Source organism: Argiope bruennichi, chromosome 7 (assembly GCF_947563725.1).
Source record: "Argiope bruennichi chromosome 7, qqArgBrue1.1, whole genome shotgun sequence".
NCBI lineage: Eukaryota > Metazoa > Arthropoda > Arachnida > Araneae > Araneidae > Argiope > Argiope bruennichi.
In genome coordinates this window covers 101,029,447-101,044,269 of record NC_079157.1, presented here as the reverse complement: position 1 = coordinate 101,044,269, position 14,823 = coordinate 101,029,447, and the positions used below count along the sequence as shown (strand labels likewise).

At 29.5% G+C, this 14,823-nt stretch overlaps 1 protein-coding gene across 2 annotated transcripts in view; it reads right to left on the bottom strand.

Moving 5' to 3' along the window:
* Window positions 1-14,823, bottom strand: part of LOC129975715 (unconventional myosin-XV-like) — a 351,522-nt gene that overhangs the window by 221,599 nt on the left and 115,100 nt on the right. For both annotated transcript variants that reach the window (XM_056088888.1, XM_056088889.1), the window contains exons 3-6: window positions 12,829-12,939; window positions 8,844-8,932; window positions 6,643-6,706; window positions 541-650 (exon numbers count right to left, since the gene is read on the bottom strand). In XM_056088888.1, the coding sequence (XP_055944863.1) occupies window positions 541-650; window positions 6,643-6,706; window positions 8,844-8,932; window positions 12,829-12,939 (374 nt within the window). The remainder of the gene's footprint in view (window positions 1-540; window positions 651-6,642; window positions 6,707-8,843; window positions 8,933-12,828; window positions 12,940-14,823) is intronic.

Sequence of the window (14,823 nt, the reverse complement as noted above, 5' to 3'; positions counted from 1 at the left end):
TATATTGCACAATATTGTTGGATATTAAATAATATATCGCACAATATTGTATAATATTGCTGGATGTTGAATAATACAATATCGCACAATATCGTAACAACAAGCTGTACCTGGTACCTGGGTACCAAGACTCTCTAAATGCTAAAGGAAAATTGAGTGTACACCTGATATTCTCTGAGCAACTAATAGTGTTCTTGTTAAAGCATATTAATATTAAAAATTTGACGAATAAAATTCAGTAAGAGTTTTCCCTGCCTCTTATTTTGTATTATTCATAACAGATTTTAACCTGAGAATAATTTATTAACATCTCATATATAATAAATTAAATTCATCATGCAAGTACAAAAAGATATTTTTCATTACAAAATATATAGAATTAGATTTTTTAAATATTTCTACTGTTTAGTGAGGTTACTTCATTTTTAAAAAAATTAAACAATGCATTCTACATTCGATTCTTAATTTTAAGAAAATGTAAAAAATAAGAATTTTTGATGCATTTAGGGAAAAAAAAAACTATCTTTTTTCAATACTTACGGTGGCAAAGTCCCTAGAATTTGACCTTCATATTTTTTCACCATCTCCAAGCCATAGATATCGAACATCTTGTAAGGATTGACAGCAACTAAAATACTACCCGTATATGTCTGGAAAAAAAAATTGTGTGAGAAACATTCAACTACAAAATCTTATTTTATATATATATATATATTTCTACTGAAATTCACAGGGTTTTAGCAATTCACTAATTTTAATTCGATGTCAGCATTAAAAGGAATATTTCAAGCGGTTAATTTCCTTGCAGAGAACGATTTTTATCTTAATTATTTGCACCATAGAGTACCGCCATACGACTTTCCATTTTAAATATAAGTTACATAGAACATTAAAAATCGAAAACTTAAATATAGTCTTTATTATTATTTGGTGAATTGATTTTTAACTTTTTTTACTTTCTCGTATACGTAGTATAGAGAAAGTGTAGTTATTGTCAAAAAAAAAAAAAAAAAAAAAAAAAAAAAATGAGATTTTGACAAATTTCCACGTTTCAGACCCGGAAATAGAAAAAAACACTTTTTTGAAAAATGTGTGTCTGTCTGAGACAAAAATGGCTCAAAAACGCTTTGATCTAGACGAATGAAATTTGGTATATTGTCTTTATACCAAATTTGTAGATTTCTATCAAATTTTAGGCCTAAGTTAGGCAAACTATCGCCTAGAGGAAGTTTGTCTGTTCGGCTGTACGAATACAATTAATACGGTAGTACAAAACGAAGAGAGTTATATAGATAAAATTCCATACACAGAATTAACATCTATAGTCTACATATATTTCAAATTTAGAGTCAAATCCAACCAGGGACTGGCCGTCTGTCGGTTCGTACTTCCAGAAGCATGTAAACGCGATAGCTCAAAAACGCAGTGATTTAAATATATCAAATTTGGTATGGGATTTTGTGGCACAAATGTTGTTTTATGTCAAATTTTTGTTGGAATCGATTGGGAAAAACACGTCTAAACCACAGATATGATTTTTGGACGCTATTGACAGTATCCCAAGGATTAATCGCCAAAAAACTCGCCAAGGATGACACGTTGATTCAGTAAAAATGCTATATTCAAGCCGAATAATATTTCATAACTATCGCCAATGCCATGCGCAGTGTTTTCTGGGATAACACCTTTATTAGATAGTATGCGAGGAAGTTGTGGGCTGTTTATTTGTAAGGCATCATGCTCAGGAGTCTATTATAATAGTTACTTTGTTACTGTTTAAAAATTATTTTGTGTTTCAGCATTAAAGAGTTTTCTTTATACATATCAATACGATTGTTTTTAGTAAGAGAGCTGAAAAGAAAAGAGGCGGTTCGAGACTGGAGAACAAACAGCCAAGTGAGAACAATGATTTAATTATAATGACTCATAAGAGAAAAAATTAAACTCTAATGAAACAACCTTGAGCAACAAGAGAATGCTTCAAGTGCGGAGGTGAAGCGTTTAACGAAATGGTTAATGGATGTTTAAGAAACACCGGTAGCAACTTATTTTTTAAGAAAACTATTTTTATCTATCTAGAAATCTATTTTATTCTAATGATTCATTTTAGTTTTTATCATGTGAGAACATACTGTTTCGGTTTGATCTTTTTGAAGACACAAAATGCACGGGAAGAAAACCAGCAATTTACTGCTTTTGAGGCATCAATTTTTCGCTTTTAGTGTTATTAGAAAATGATAAGGAAAAGTGCCATTTGGCGGCTTATCGCAAATCAAAAATTACAACTTGGCGCGAATATCCGCCATGTAACCGATTATCCTTTCTGGCCAATAAAGGGAAGGATTGTAAGAAATTATCGCCCAATGAAGCACAGAGAAGAAAATATGAATGAAAGCAACGACATCTTAAAATAAAGAGCACATTGAAAATAATTTATGAAAACAATTACAACCGACATCAAGTTCTTCCTTTTGTTGATAACTGTGCCAATATGCCATTAACTACTAATACAATCATATGGAAAATTAACTGGTCTATAATTAAATGACACATAAAGCTACAAAGATAGTAAGTACCTAGTCCTGAATTTTATACATAGCCCGGCCTTCATTCCACGAGTGTGACTCGTGATTTTCATGTTTCGCCCAACCATAATCCCACGAGTGTGATTCGTGGCAATCTCGTTTAACTGGCATTTGTTTCCACTAGCATAATTGATAATATTCATATTTAGTGCAAACTTATTATCATGAGTCAAACTTATCAAAGTGCGGCAGATCGTTAGTAGAACCGAGTCTCAAACAAAGAAATTTAAAATTGAGGTCTTGGTCTTTAAAATTGAGACTTAACTACCATACCACTCTGGAAATAACTTCAATTTTAAATCTACATTAATTAAACCATTAATGAGGACAATTCAGAGTGGGCATTGTCATTCAGGCGCCTGAATCGACTTTGCTAGGGCGAACAAAAAGACATTTTGCACAAATGGTCGCTTTGAAACAAAAACAGTAGGTATAGAACATGTTTAACATACTGTAACAGACAATCATCTTTTTTTTTTCTCTTCCAGATGGCACTATCCAATGCACTGCATAATATCGCTATGCAGCTGTAACAAAAATATATTTGGCACAATTGGAATAAAATGTTGAAGGTAAGTTTGCGTTGAGCAAATAATAAACAATTATGTAAAAAAAAAAAACTTTTGTTAATAAATATACATGACAATTCTTGGAATACATTTTTTTCTCTATCCTTCATTCTGACCTTCAGTTCTGATTTATACATGAAATTCACGTAATTCATTCGCAGATTATAATTATCTTATTACTTAAGATTATGTTAGTTAAAATTACGCATGAAATTCAAGCAACACTTTATCAGTTCATATATATTCAGTCAAGTTTGTTTCGTAAAAAAATACTCATGTGTGAAAAATATGAAGAAAATAACACTCTACAACAACAGTTGAATCATACACGACACAGGAAGTATCTTCAACCTGAAGATGATGTATTACGATTCTCTGAGAAATTTTCCAATGATCTGTTTATTCTTCTGGAGTTCGTCACCGTATCGTTTGTGATACAGGAATCACGGTTCCCGCGAATCGTCTGTGACGAATACTAAGCAGACGATATGAAAATCGTGTTTATCCATGGCTGGTTTTGTCAAAATGAATCCGGCAACAATCCGATAAAGTTTTGGAACTGTTGCACAGAATCCGTTTGATGTAGCATGAAAAGATTTGATATTATCTAAATCCATAAATTTGCTAAAACCATTTTATAAACATTTGGATGGACCAAATCTATTAGGGCTACGTTTAATACTGTTTTTGTTAAAGTATTTAGGGATATTTTATCCGATTTCCTTTAGAATGTGTGATAAAAATATTGACAAGTCAAAAGAAGTTACTAATATGCAACATTTTAAAAATTCTATAACTATAGTCTATAAGCAAATCAATTTAGAATGTTTTTTTATTACGAAAGTACAATCATTATTCAGAACAATTTGGCATTCTATGAGAATTCGCCGATTCTAAATATTTATAATTAAAAATCATTCTACAATGACTTTTAAGAACATGAAATTAGCAGCTTGTTCGCTATTTAAACCTTTAAAGGGCCATTTTTTTCTAGTCCTATTATGTTAAAATATTTTTAGGCTTGAAATTAGAATAAGAAATAGGATTCATTTAGCTTATTAGATAAATTTAATTTGATTAATTAATTTGGTTAATTAATAATTAAGTAACAAATCAAGACACATCATTTTGTCTGAGATAAAGAACTGAAGCATCTAAGTTTCTGACTTACTAAAAAAAATTGTCAGAACTGATGCCAACCAACATAATTTCGTACAAAGATTGATAAATTTGGTGGAAAGCATACTTCCCAAGGCCCTAGAAAGGGTTAATTGCTTATACTCAGATTCTGACATGTTGCACTTAAATACCTTCTTTGCCATACTTGTATTTTATAAAATGCAATGTTAGTGTGTATATGGATTTTAAAAAAATTACAAGGCTGATTTATGAAGGTTTCTGCGAAAATGTTTAATGTTAATGTTGTCCTGATAATGCTTAAGGCCACTGAAACCCTCAATTTAATCCAGTAAAAAGAAAGTTAGGAAATTAATAATATAATATCAATAGTAACAGTATTAATGTTTAAATGTATATGACGTCACAAGATAGCATCTTTCACGTTGGAGTTCAGAAATAATTTCGAGCATGCCTAGAGATAAGTTAGTGCATTTAATTGAATACAATAGAATAATTATGTAATCCAAAGTAAAAATAATAATGTATAAGAGAGTATCAAATTTCTACATACAATAATTGATACGAAACTTTTTATTGTTTACATTTCATCTACAAATATAATGAAATCTAGCAGTACTAAGGCATTGTCGGTTTAGGCTAGTTAAAATATCTACATCATGCAGGGCAGACGTAGTAAATAACAGCAAAATATCAGATAAATAGCATTATATAAAGAGAGAAAAATTAAAAAAAAATCATCCCTTTTTTATAAAAATTATATTTGCAGATCAAAATAAAGATTAAAAAACAAAAAAAAGTTGTGTCTAATAAAAATTTGTAATTGGCATTACGATCATTTCACTGTTGCCATTGTTTAAAACCGTAAACCAACTTTTCCTTCAAACTGCAACATTTATATATTCGATTAATTAACTCTTTGAAACTCAAAAAACTGCTTAGAATTAGAACTAAACTGTTCAACTTCCTTTGTGATGGTGTCAGACGTGCTTCAGTTGTTTCCATTTTGTCGAAAATTACTATAATTTGTTCTATATAACCTAGGAAACTACTGTAGTAAATAGTTTTCTGATAATAATGTGGCTATACATTATCTATCAAATATTAGTAACGCATGTCTTGAAAAAAATACCAGATATATAACTTTTTTTAATTAAATGGTCTAACTTTCATTATGAATATTCTTGAACTATGCTTTTTTAATAAACGCACTTCATTATTTTTTCCTTTTAAAATAATTAGTTTAATTTAAAATTAAAAAAATGAAAAAACTTTCACTAATGAATATTATCCTGAATTATTCCATAGATTTAAAACTAATCATACATAATTAATTTTAGAACTATAATGTTTAAATCTCATTTCAGTTAATATTAATTCAAAAATGAGCATATTCGAGATTGAAATAAGAAATTCAAAACATCGATTATTGGACGCTTTTAGCTTGACGAAAATTTTTAACTAAGTTTCCTAAAGAATCATTAATTTTTCTTTTTCTTTTAGAATTTCTTGCAATTTTATAATGATCAAACTAAGTACATTTTTCGTTCTAAAAGTCGTCTGCTTTAGTTTCAATGAAAAAAAAAGTAATTAAGTAGCTTTATTCAAACCACATAATTGTAAGTTGCAATCTAAATGCAACAAGAACAAATGGTATTTGATGGATCAGTTTCCAATGCAACTTCCTGCTCCTATACAAGCTGTTTTTGCTTATATCACGAACATAAATAAAATGATGAGTCAATCGTAGCAGCAAAAATAAACAAAGCATATAAAAAAGAACACGAATAAACATTCTGCTTGACAATCATAAACGGAATCTATTGTGACGCAATGCATTCTGATGACACGACACGTCACGTTACCTTAAGAACAGATTTCTATTGGTCGCTATTCAAATAATAATGCGAACAAGGTTGAGAACTTATTATGGGTTCTACGCGTTCTTTTTTTTTCTTCTATCTTTTTAGTCAACGAAAAAATAAAAGCGCTTTTAATTGGAGGAAACAACGTACTAAAATTAAGTTCTCGTGATATTACAAGCATGCGAGTGCTTTGCCAGAGAAGATAAAATAAATAATAATAGGTGTTAAATCAAAACGGCAAATAGCGCTTGTACTTCCGGATAATTGCCCTATCACCTGAATAAAGAGAAGCGGAAATTGTTCGAACGATACATAATTTTTTTTGCTTGCTTTTTCAAAATGGCAGTACTTTTTTTTTTTCAATTATGAACAACTAAAGCGTATCAAGGAAAGTATAATCCATGGAATGTGAACAGGTAGGGAAAAAAAAGAAGGATTAATGGCAGAAACTAGGTAATTGCGAACAAAAAAAAAGTGAGTACTTACATATATCATTTCCTTATCATAACGAATTTTTAAATTCCAAAGTAGAGATGCTTCATTGAGATCACTGAAATAAAATAAGGTTACGGATTAAAAATTTTATTGAAGAAATCGAGATCCATTGACTTTACAAAAATATTTATTAAATTACTATAAACATTTTATAACAGATTGTACTTAGAAAATGATACAAAAATATCTGAAAATATGAAAAATGTAATGCAATTACTAAATAATATCATAATTAAAAATTTTTAACAAATGCAGAACCAAATCCAGCAAATAGCAACATTTATTATCTCTCACAATATTTTAAATTATTTCGAATCCAGTGATTTCTAATAAAATATCTCTTATTATAATGTAAATAAAATCATTGTGGCTATATATGTTCCGCGTAAAGCAACTCGGCCGAAGTCAGCTTTTGCACATGTATTATTAAAACAAGAGAAAGGATATTGTCAACTGTTTTTAAGTGCAAAATTCAAATAATTAGAAATTAAATATTTTGTCGTTTTTATTGTTTGAATCATTCCACCACAAGTGTTTTAAAATTTCCCTGACATTTTAATCTTTTGACAATGTTTTTATTGGACATATAGTAGAGATTTAGATATGCTTAAAATTTAGGTTTATAGTAATCATTCATATGAAGATATCTTTCTTATACTTTAGAATTTGTGAACAAAATATACAATATTAATGTACCAAATATTACTAATTTAAGGAAGGGAATAATCTATCTGTGGTTTTAAATATCGTCTGGTTTGATATGAACCAGATGAAAAAGAAAACAAAAACAGATTTTGTATAGTATATTTTGTGCAAAAGTAGTTTTTGATATTAAAAATATATACATGATAGAATCTTAATTCCCAGCAATAAAGGTAATATCGATTAGAATATTATAATTTACAAAATAAAGATTCTGAATTTTTTTTGAAGGTATAAAGTAGTAATTTATAAAGTTTTTTTATAATGACTGTCGATTATAATGAATTTTTATTTACAATAAATTCTTCTAAAAAAAGTACCAAGCAAATTCTTACATTAAATTTGTAGTCGGGTAAGAGTATAGACAAAAGTAAAAAAAAAAAAAAATATCAGCGGGGTTTAATATCATTTATCTTGTCAATTATAGTGGATTTCAATATAAAATATTCGGCTTCGAAAATTATTTCTGCTCCAGATATTACCAGCTTTAGCAGGGAAATGTAAAATAAATCTCTGTGTCTATATATAAAGATTTTCTTTCTATGTCATTTATATAAATCAACAGTGTTTGTCAGACATTGATGAATTTCGCTTCAAAACAAGTGTGTCAATTTTTCTAAATTAAAAAAAAATGATGAAATAAACTGGCTTATTGTTTCTTTTAACTGTATTTTTGTAAAATATCTAAAGAAATGAATTTTTATATTATTCGAGACTAAGAAAAATTCCCAATTCTTAATGGAACACGAATTTCCGTACAATTTTCTCACTAATTTTATTAATTTTTAATTTAATTTGAATACAGTCTATAACGATGATTTTACTGTTATGATGAAATTCAAACAACTTCCTCAAATAATTCCATGGCTTTGCCAGTGTTAAAATTAAGAGAATTATTTTCTTTGAACACTAAAATAAGAATTTCACTTCCGTTTTTGTTTCATAGAATACATTTTTTTTATTTGCATGTGCAATTTTAGCAGTAGACTGATTCATTTAAATTCGTATGTTCCAGCCTTATCAGATATCAAGATGAAATTTGGAATGAATCCAATTATTAATTAACATCAATATTTAATGAATAAATTCAATTAATAATAATTAAAAAGTAAGAAAAGACAACATTCAAGTTGAATTAGTTGATCGTTAAAGGCGGCTAGTATTGCATAAAAGAAGAATTAGAACAATTATAATAATAAAATAGAAAATAATCGCTATAAAGATTAAAAATAAGGAAAGAGAATAATAATAATGTGAGAGTAAAAGACAAATTAAAATAATAATAAACACAATAAAATAAAAAAATAAAATAGCCAACAAATAATACTGCGAAAACATTAAGTAATATAGTTTCAAGAGAAGGAGAAATATAAAGTTGGTATCTATAATGTAATACACATTTTCTGAGGTAATTAATAATAAATCTTTCTTTTTAAAGGAATACAAAGCACGACGAGCGATTTGAATTGTTAATATCTAAATTTACTTACACCAACTCAATCATGTCTTCGAATCCATTGGGGCCAAGATCTTGCCTTTTCTTCACACTTTCCAGATTATGTAATGTGAAATTCTGAGGCTAAAAATACAAATAAACAAATTAATGCCACAATAACATTATTTAAATTCTACAGATTTAATTCCTTAAAATAAAACACAATTAGCATAAAACTTTAAGAGCTCTGTCAGAAAAATGAAAAATTTAGTTGAAATTAAATATTAATTTTAATACAATATTTGAAAACCACCTGGCTTAGCAACGTTTAATTAAATTAAACGAAGTGTATTGGATCTACGTCAAATGACCAGTGCCAATTTAATTTTAGAATTTATTGAAACGTTTCACTTGTCACTGGGGTCTGTATCAGATCAAGTTCAGATCAGTTATGTTAATATCCCGTTTTAACGCAACACTAGGGCTATTTTAGACCTCGCAGTTTGAACCGCGGTCAGATGATGAGGACGACACCTGAATTGGCACCTTCCTCTCCAAGCTTCCGTACCTCACCAGGAGGCCGTTATGTCCTGACGGATTTAGCGTGCTCCAGGCCTGTTAACACGAACAGTTAACATGAATCGGGTCTCAAACCTGAAGCCTTCCCGCTCGAAAGCCGAAACCTTACCACCAGGCCACCACGACCTGTGTATCACAACAAAGAAGAGTCATACTATTTTCCAATTTCCATTTTTACAAATCGTGAACTGCTGCATTCCATGAAATTTAAGAAATTGCCAACCTATAGATGATATTCATTGATGAGCAACTACATGTAAAATAAAATATTACTAGGGAATTAAACCCCCTACTCTGTCCACTCATCTTCTCCCAAGAATCACTTTACGATTCTATTGGGGTCATTGCGTAAACAGTGCACGCTTTGCTCGCTAGCCATGTAGTTACGCATTTCTACTAGTAATAATATATTATAAACTAGCCGCCTTTGGCGACCAGCCGGTTCGCCAATCTTCATGTTCGTTAAAATTTTAATAATTAACTATTTTATGCAATTCCTACTTTAATAGATTTTTCATCAAAATATTTTAAAACTTCATATTTTGGTAGTCATATAAAATTATAAAGGCCTTCAGTTATAACATAATATGTATCTCTCTAATTTTCTGTTAGCTCCCGTAGAATTTATACTTTAAAGTGGAAATGATTAATCTGCAATTAATATAATATTTTTTATTGAAACAAAGTATTTTTTTATAATATGATTACTGAAAACAGTCACTGAGCGTTTAAACTTTATGGGCACTAAAGAATATCTTTCTTAATTTATGTAATATTTCAAGAATTTGTCAACAAAATTTTCTCAGATTCATCATGACCAGATCGATTCATTAACAATGTTTCATTTTAAATGCATCAAACACTAAGAAAATAAAACGAATCGTTTAAAATAATCGGTTGAAAACAGGTTAAAAAAAAGTACTTAAAAAACGATGTACTTAAAACTATAAGCATATACAAAAAATATATAACTAACATAAATACAATTTAATTACAAAAGCATGCAACTAACCTAAAAATAATTTAAATCAAGTCCGCAATCAGTCACAACAATCAGAACACAATGCGCATACGTGAATTTTCAACGCCAGTTACGGAAACGCAAATGCGTGAATTTTTCTACGGCAGTTGGGGTAAAGCTATGCAGAATAGAAATTTTTAATTTCCTTTATTCTGTGTTATTTTTAATTCAAAAGTACTTCAGAATGAATCTGAAAGATGGATTCATTAACAATGTTTAATTTTATATGCATCAAACATTAAGAAAATAAACAGAATCGTTTGAAATAATCGGCCGAAAAATGTTAACCCTAGCCTCATTAGCGTGGGGAAAAAGAAAACTGAAGCCTTACTCATTTGGCGGTGGGGAAAATGAAAAGATTTTTTGTCGGGAAAGTTAGTTTTTAATTAATAATTAAAATTCTAATTAAAAATTCAAAAAAAAAAGAACCCCAGGTGCACATTCCCGACCTCCAAGGTATACATGTACCGAATTTGGTAGCTGTAGGTCAAACGGTCTGGCCTGTAGAGCGCCAACACACACACACATTGAGCTTTATATAAGTATAGATTATAGTCATTACTAAAAGACCAGTTAAATTATTTAAATTTCAGCAATTATTAACTTTTTATCAATTAGTAAAATATAAATTATCTATTTCTAAAATTAAAATTTCTTGGTAATATAAAGAGATATATGCAAATGTTAGAGGGCAAAAACGCATAATTCTAAAATGTTTACAAATCAAGAATTGAATTTGATTCTCTTCCTATGTTTTGATAAGTTGCATATCATCAGAAACTGGTGGACATTATGTTAAAAACAGCGAAATAATCGTTGATGGCAAGGTGTAATAATAAGATAAATTTAGTCATTTCAATCAACTTTGATGAAGTACATCTTATAAAAAAGTGCGCCATATTACTTTAAATTTATATTTGATCAATAATGATAGAGCATTCTAAGTGGTTATCTATACTTCGAAGTGGCGAAATTAATTGGCGACTAAAACTGACGATATCTATGTAGTTTGGAAATTATGCTCCGTACCTAAAAAGGCTTGATAATATTTATGAAATAATAACTAATAATATTAACATTGAGAATACAGCGAATAATTGAATTAAGTATTAATATGAATCAAATTATTAATAAGTAGAAAATTAAATAAATTACGAGTATAATATTGAAGTTCTTAAAAACTTGATTATCGTATGAGAAGTTTCCTAAATATTCGCAACAAATTAACAGATAATCAGAATGAGATCAAAATTCCAATTTTTATTGCTTACTGCCACTCCTTTATGATTTCTGCTTTGACTCTTAGACATCAGATAAACATTTTATATTTAATATACAAATATATTCATTATATTATTATTGATAGCCGCCTTAGATGACCAGCATACAAGCAATATTAATCTTACGTCAACCATAACTTTAATAAAATACATCTTAATTACAAAAAAAAAATACTTTGATTTAAATCTGCACAACAAACATACAGTATTCTGCACGATTAACCATTTGTTAAATGAAATCAAGAAAATCGGTCTAATAATAACGATCGAGAGGTCTGCCATTCTTTTAGTTTGAGATATTTCTCAAAAGTTTAAGAGGGAGAGGGGGGAGCTGATACTTATCTAGGTGTTAGGAGCATTCGTATGAAAGAAAAATAATCGAAATTTGTACAGTATTTATGGAATACTGTTGCTGTTTAACCATAGAGAATATACACGAAATAATATTTCTCTCAAAAAATGGAGGATGATGAAAGGCGGCTGACCACTGATGATATATTTAGAAATCATAATTTTTCATATGAAGCAAAACTCCGCGAAATCAGACCAATGGTTGCGGCTGGATGATTATTGATTATTCTAAATATATAGATTCTTTACAAGAAAGCAATTTACTAAAAATTTTCAAACCCAAATATATTATTTAGTAAAAAAGTGGATCCTTCTTTTCTTTAAAAAGAAGATACACCATGTTATTAATAAAATATGCCAGAAAAAAAAACCCACCGACTTTATACATTTTATCTAAAATCAATTTTAACATAACCTTTTTTACATAAAATTCACTCTATTCGCTGTCCAGTCAATTACTGCCCACATGATACATATCAAGTTCTTCGGCGACAGCTTGTAGGAAGAAAGAAATCATAGTAACAATACAAATAAGCCATCGTGCATTTATTGGCATGCGCAATTACAGTTACAGTTTAGCATGTAACATCAAAATCCATGCTACAGTATAACATGTAAATCCATGTTACAGCAAAACATGCAACTTCAAAATCCATGTTACAGCAAAACATGCAACTTCAAAATCCATGTTACAGCAAAACATGCAACTTCAAAATCCATGTTACAGTAAAACATTTAACTTCTATTATTGTTCTATAAAATAATTCCTGTATGGAATTAGAGATATAGTAGTAGAATCAATCCCTTACCTTTCCAGAGATGAGAGCTTGTACCGTGATGACTTGTGCTGGTTTGGAGAAATCGACCACTTCTCCGGGTAGAAGGTAGCCGATCCCCGGATCGAACCATACCAAATCCCCCTGTTGAAGAAATAAAATATTTAGAACAAAAGCTGCAATCTTAATAAAAGAAGCATTTTCAGCAAAATTGCAATACAGTAGGTGACCAACACACAAACATAACCTGTTCAAAGTCAATTATTTTTAATAGGTTCCACACAAAATTTGGGAAGAATGTATGATTTTCATGTAAATAATAATTAATAAATTTCATTCATTTAATTCAGGGATCAATTCAGGCTGGATTCTGCGAGATGTTCATCGGGATAACGCGAGTGGGAAACTAGGCGCGAACAAAGAAATTCTGTTCTCCCATCTAGCGGGCGAGAACAGTTCTCCTAAGTACCAGAAACACTGATTCTACCGAGAATTTAATGACAAATTAGAAATGCGCCAACAGATGACGTCTATAAAATATTTTTGATTGTTTACATGAAATGATGCAAATGAATTCCAGCCACTAGAAGCGATGATGTAAAAATAAATGACACCACTACCATGAATAATGCCATTATTAAGTAGATAAATAAAATAACATTTTTGAGGACACATTTCAAATTCAAATGTGCCTCTTTTCTTTATTTTCATTACTATCAGCAACTGCATAATATAATTACAAGCATCTAATTAACACATAGAAAGATAGAGGTCCGCCAGAAGATCATGCAATTCTAAAGGGGGCTGAGAGTCTAGAAGATCCCTGATCTAGCTTATTACATTCATTTATCGCTTTTACATACACATCAGCTGATTGACCTACAGATCGCCAGTCTTACCATAAGCAGATTTTATCCAAAAATGTGATACAGTGTGAACTTGTTTAGGGTTTATGGCTCAAAGGCCATTATTGTCCCAAGATGTTGGATTAACCCTTTCTAAGACCGTGGGAAGTATGCTTCCCACCAAATTTATCAATAGTTGCATGAAATTTTGTAGGTTAGCATAAGTTCTGACAAATGTTTTTAGAAAGACAGAAACTAAGACGCTTCAATTCTTTATCTCACACAAAATGATGTGTTTTGGTTTGTCACTTAATTATTAATTCCCCAAATTAATTAATGAATCAAATTAAATTTATCTAATAAGCAAAATGAATTCATTTTCTTATTCTAATTTCAAGCCTAAAAATATTTTAACACAATATGACTAGAAAAAAATGGTCCTTTAAAGGGTTGAATAATTCAGTGAGATGTATATTATTAAAATAGTCAATAATACGAACATTAAATATGTTAAATTGAAGACATAAAATTATGAGGATATAAAACAGAACAAGGTGTAAAATGTTCACAGAAAAGCTGTTTAATCCCGATAATAAAAGGTAAGGATTTAAAAAAAGCTTGAAAAAGTGAATATAAGGGCGTCGACCCATCAATGTGATCAATAAAAGCGAATTTACGCTAAAAGGCGGAAAAGTTCTACTCGTATTTTAAAATACAAATATTCAATAAGGATACATTTCAGAAAAAAAATTTATACAGATACAGAATAAAACCTCTCATTTATGTGTCTTTTACAGATATACGTCATGTAATCACAAGCCGTAACTATTTTAATGATACAGTAACTTTTTACTTTATATTATACGAATTATAATCATGAAAAAACATTTGAAGGCATTTTGACGAATTTCTACTTTGCAGACCTCCCTCAGATCGAAAACATTTTTGGCGCTATGTGTTTCTATCTTTGTAATAAAGACAACTGAAAAACGTTTAGAGCTAGACGGATGAAATTTGGTATACATCCTCAAGACCAAATAAATATTTCTATTAAATTCCGGGTAAAATCTATTCAAAGGAACTAGTATATCCTGCTATTAGAAAGTAAGTTAACACGATAAGTATCAAAGAGATCTAAATACAGAAATTTGCTATATATATTGTATATACCTATTCAATTACG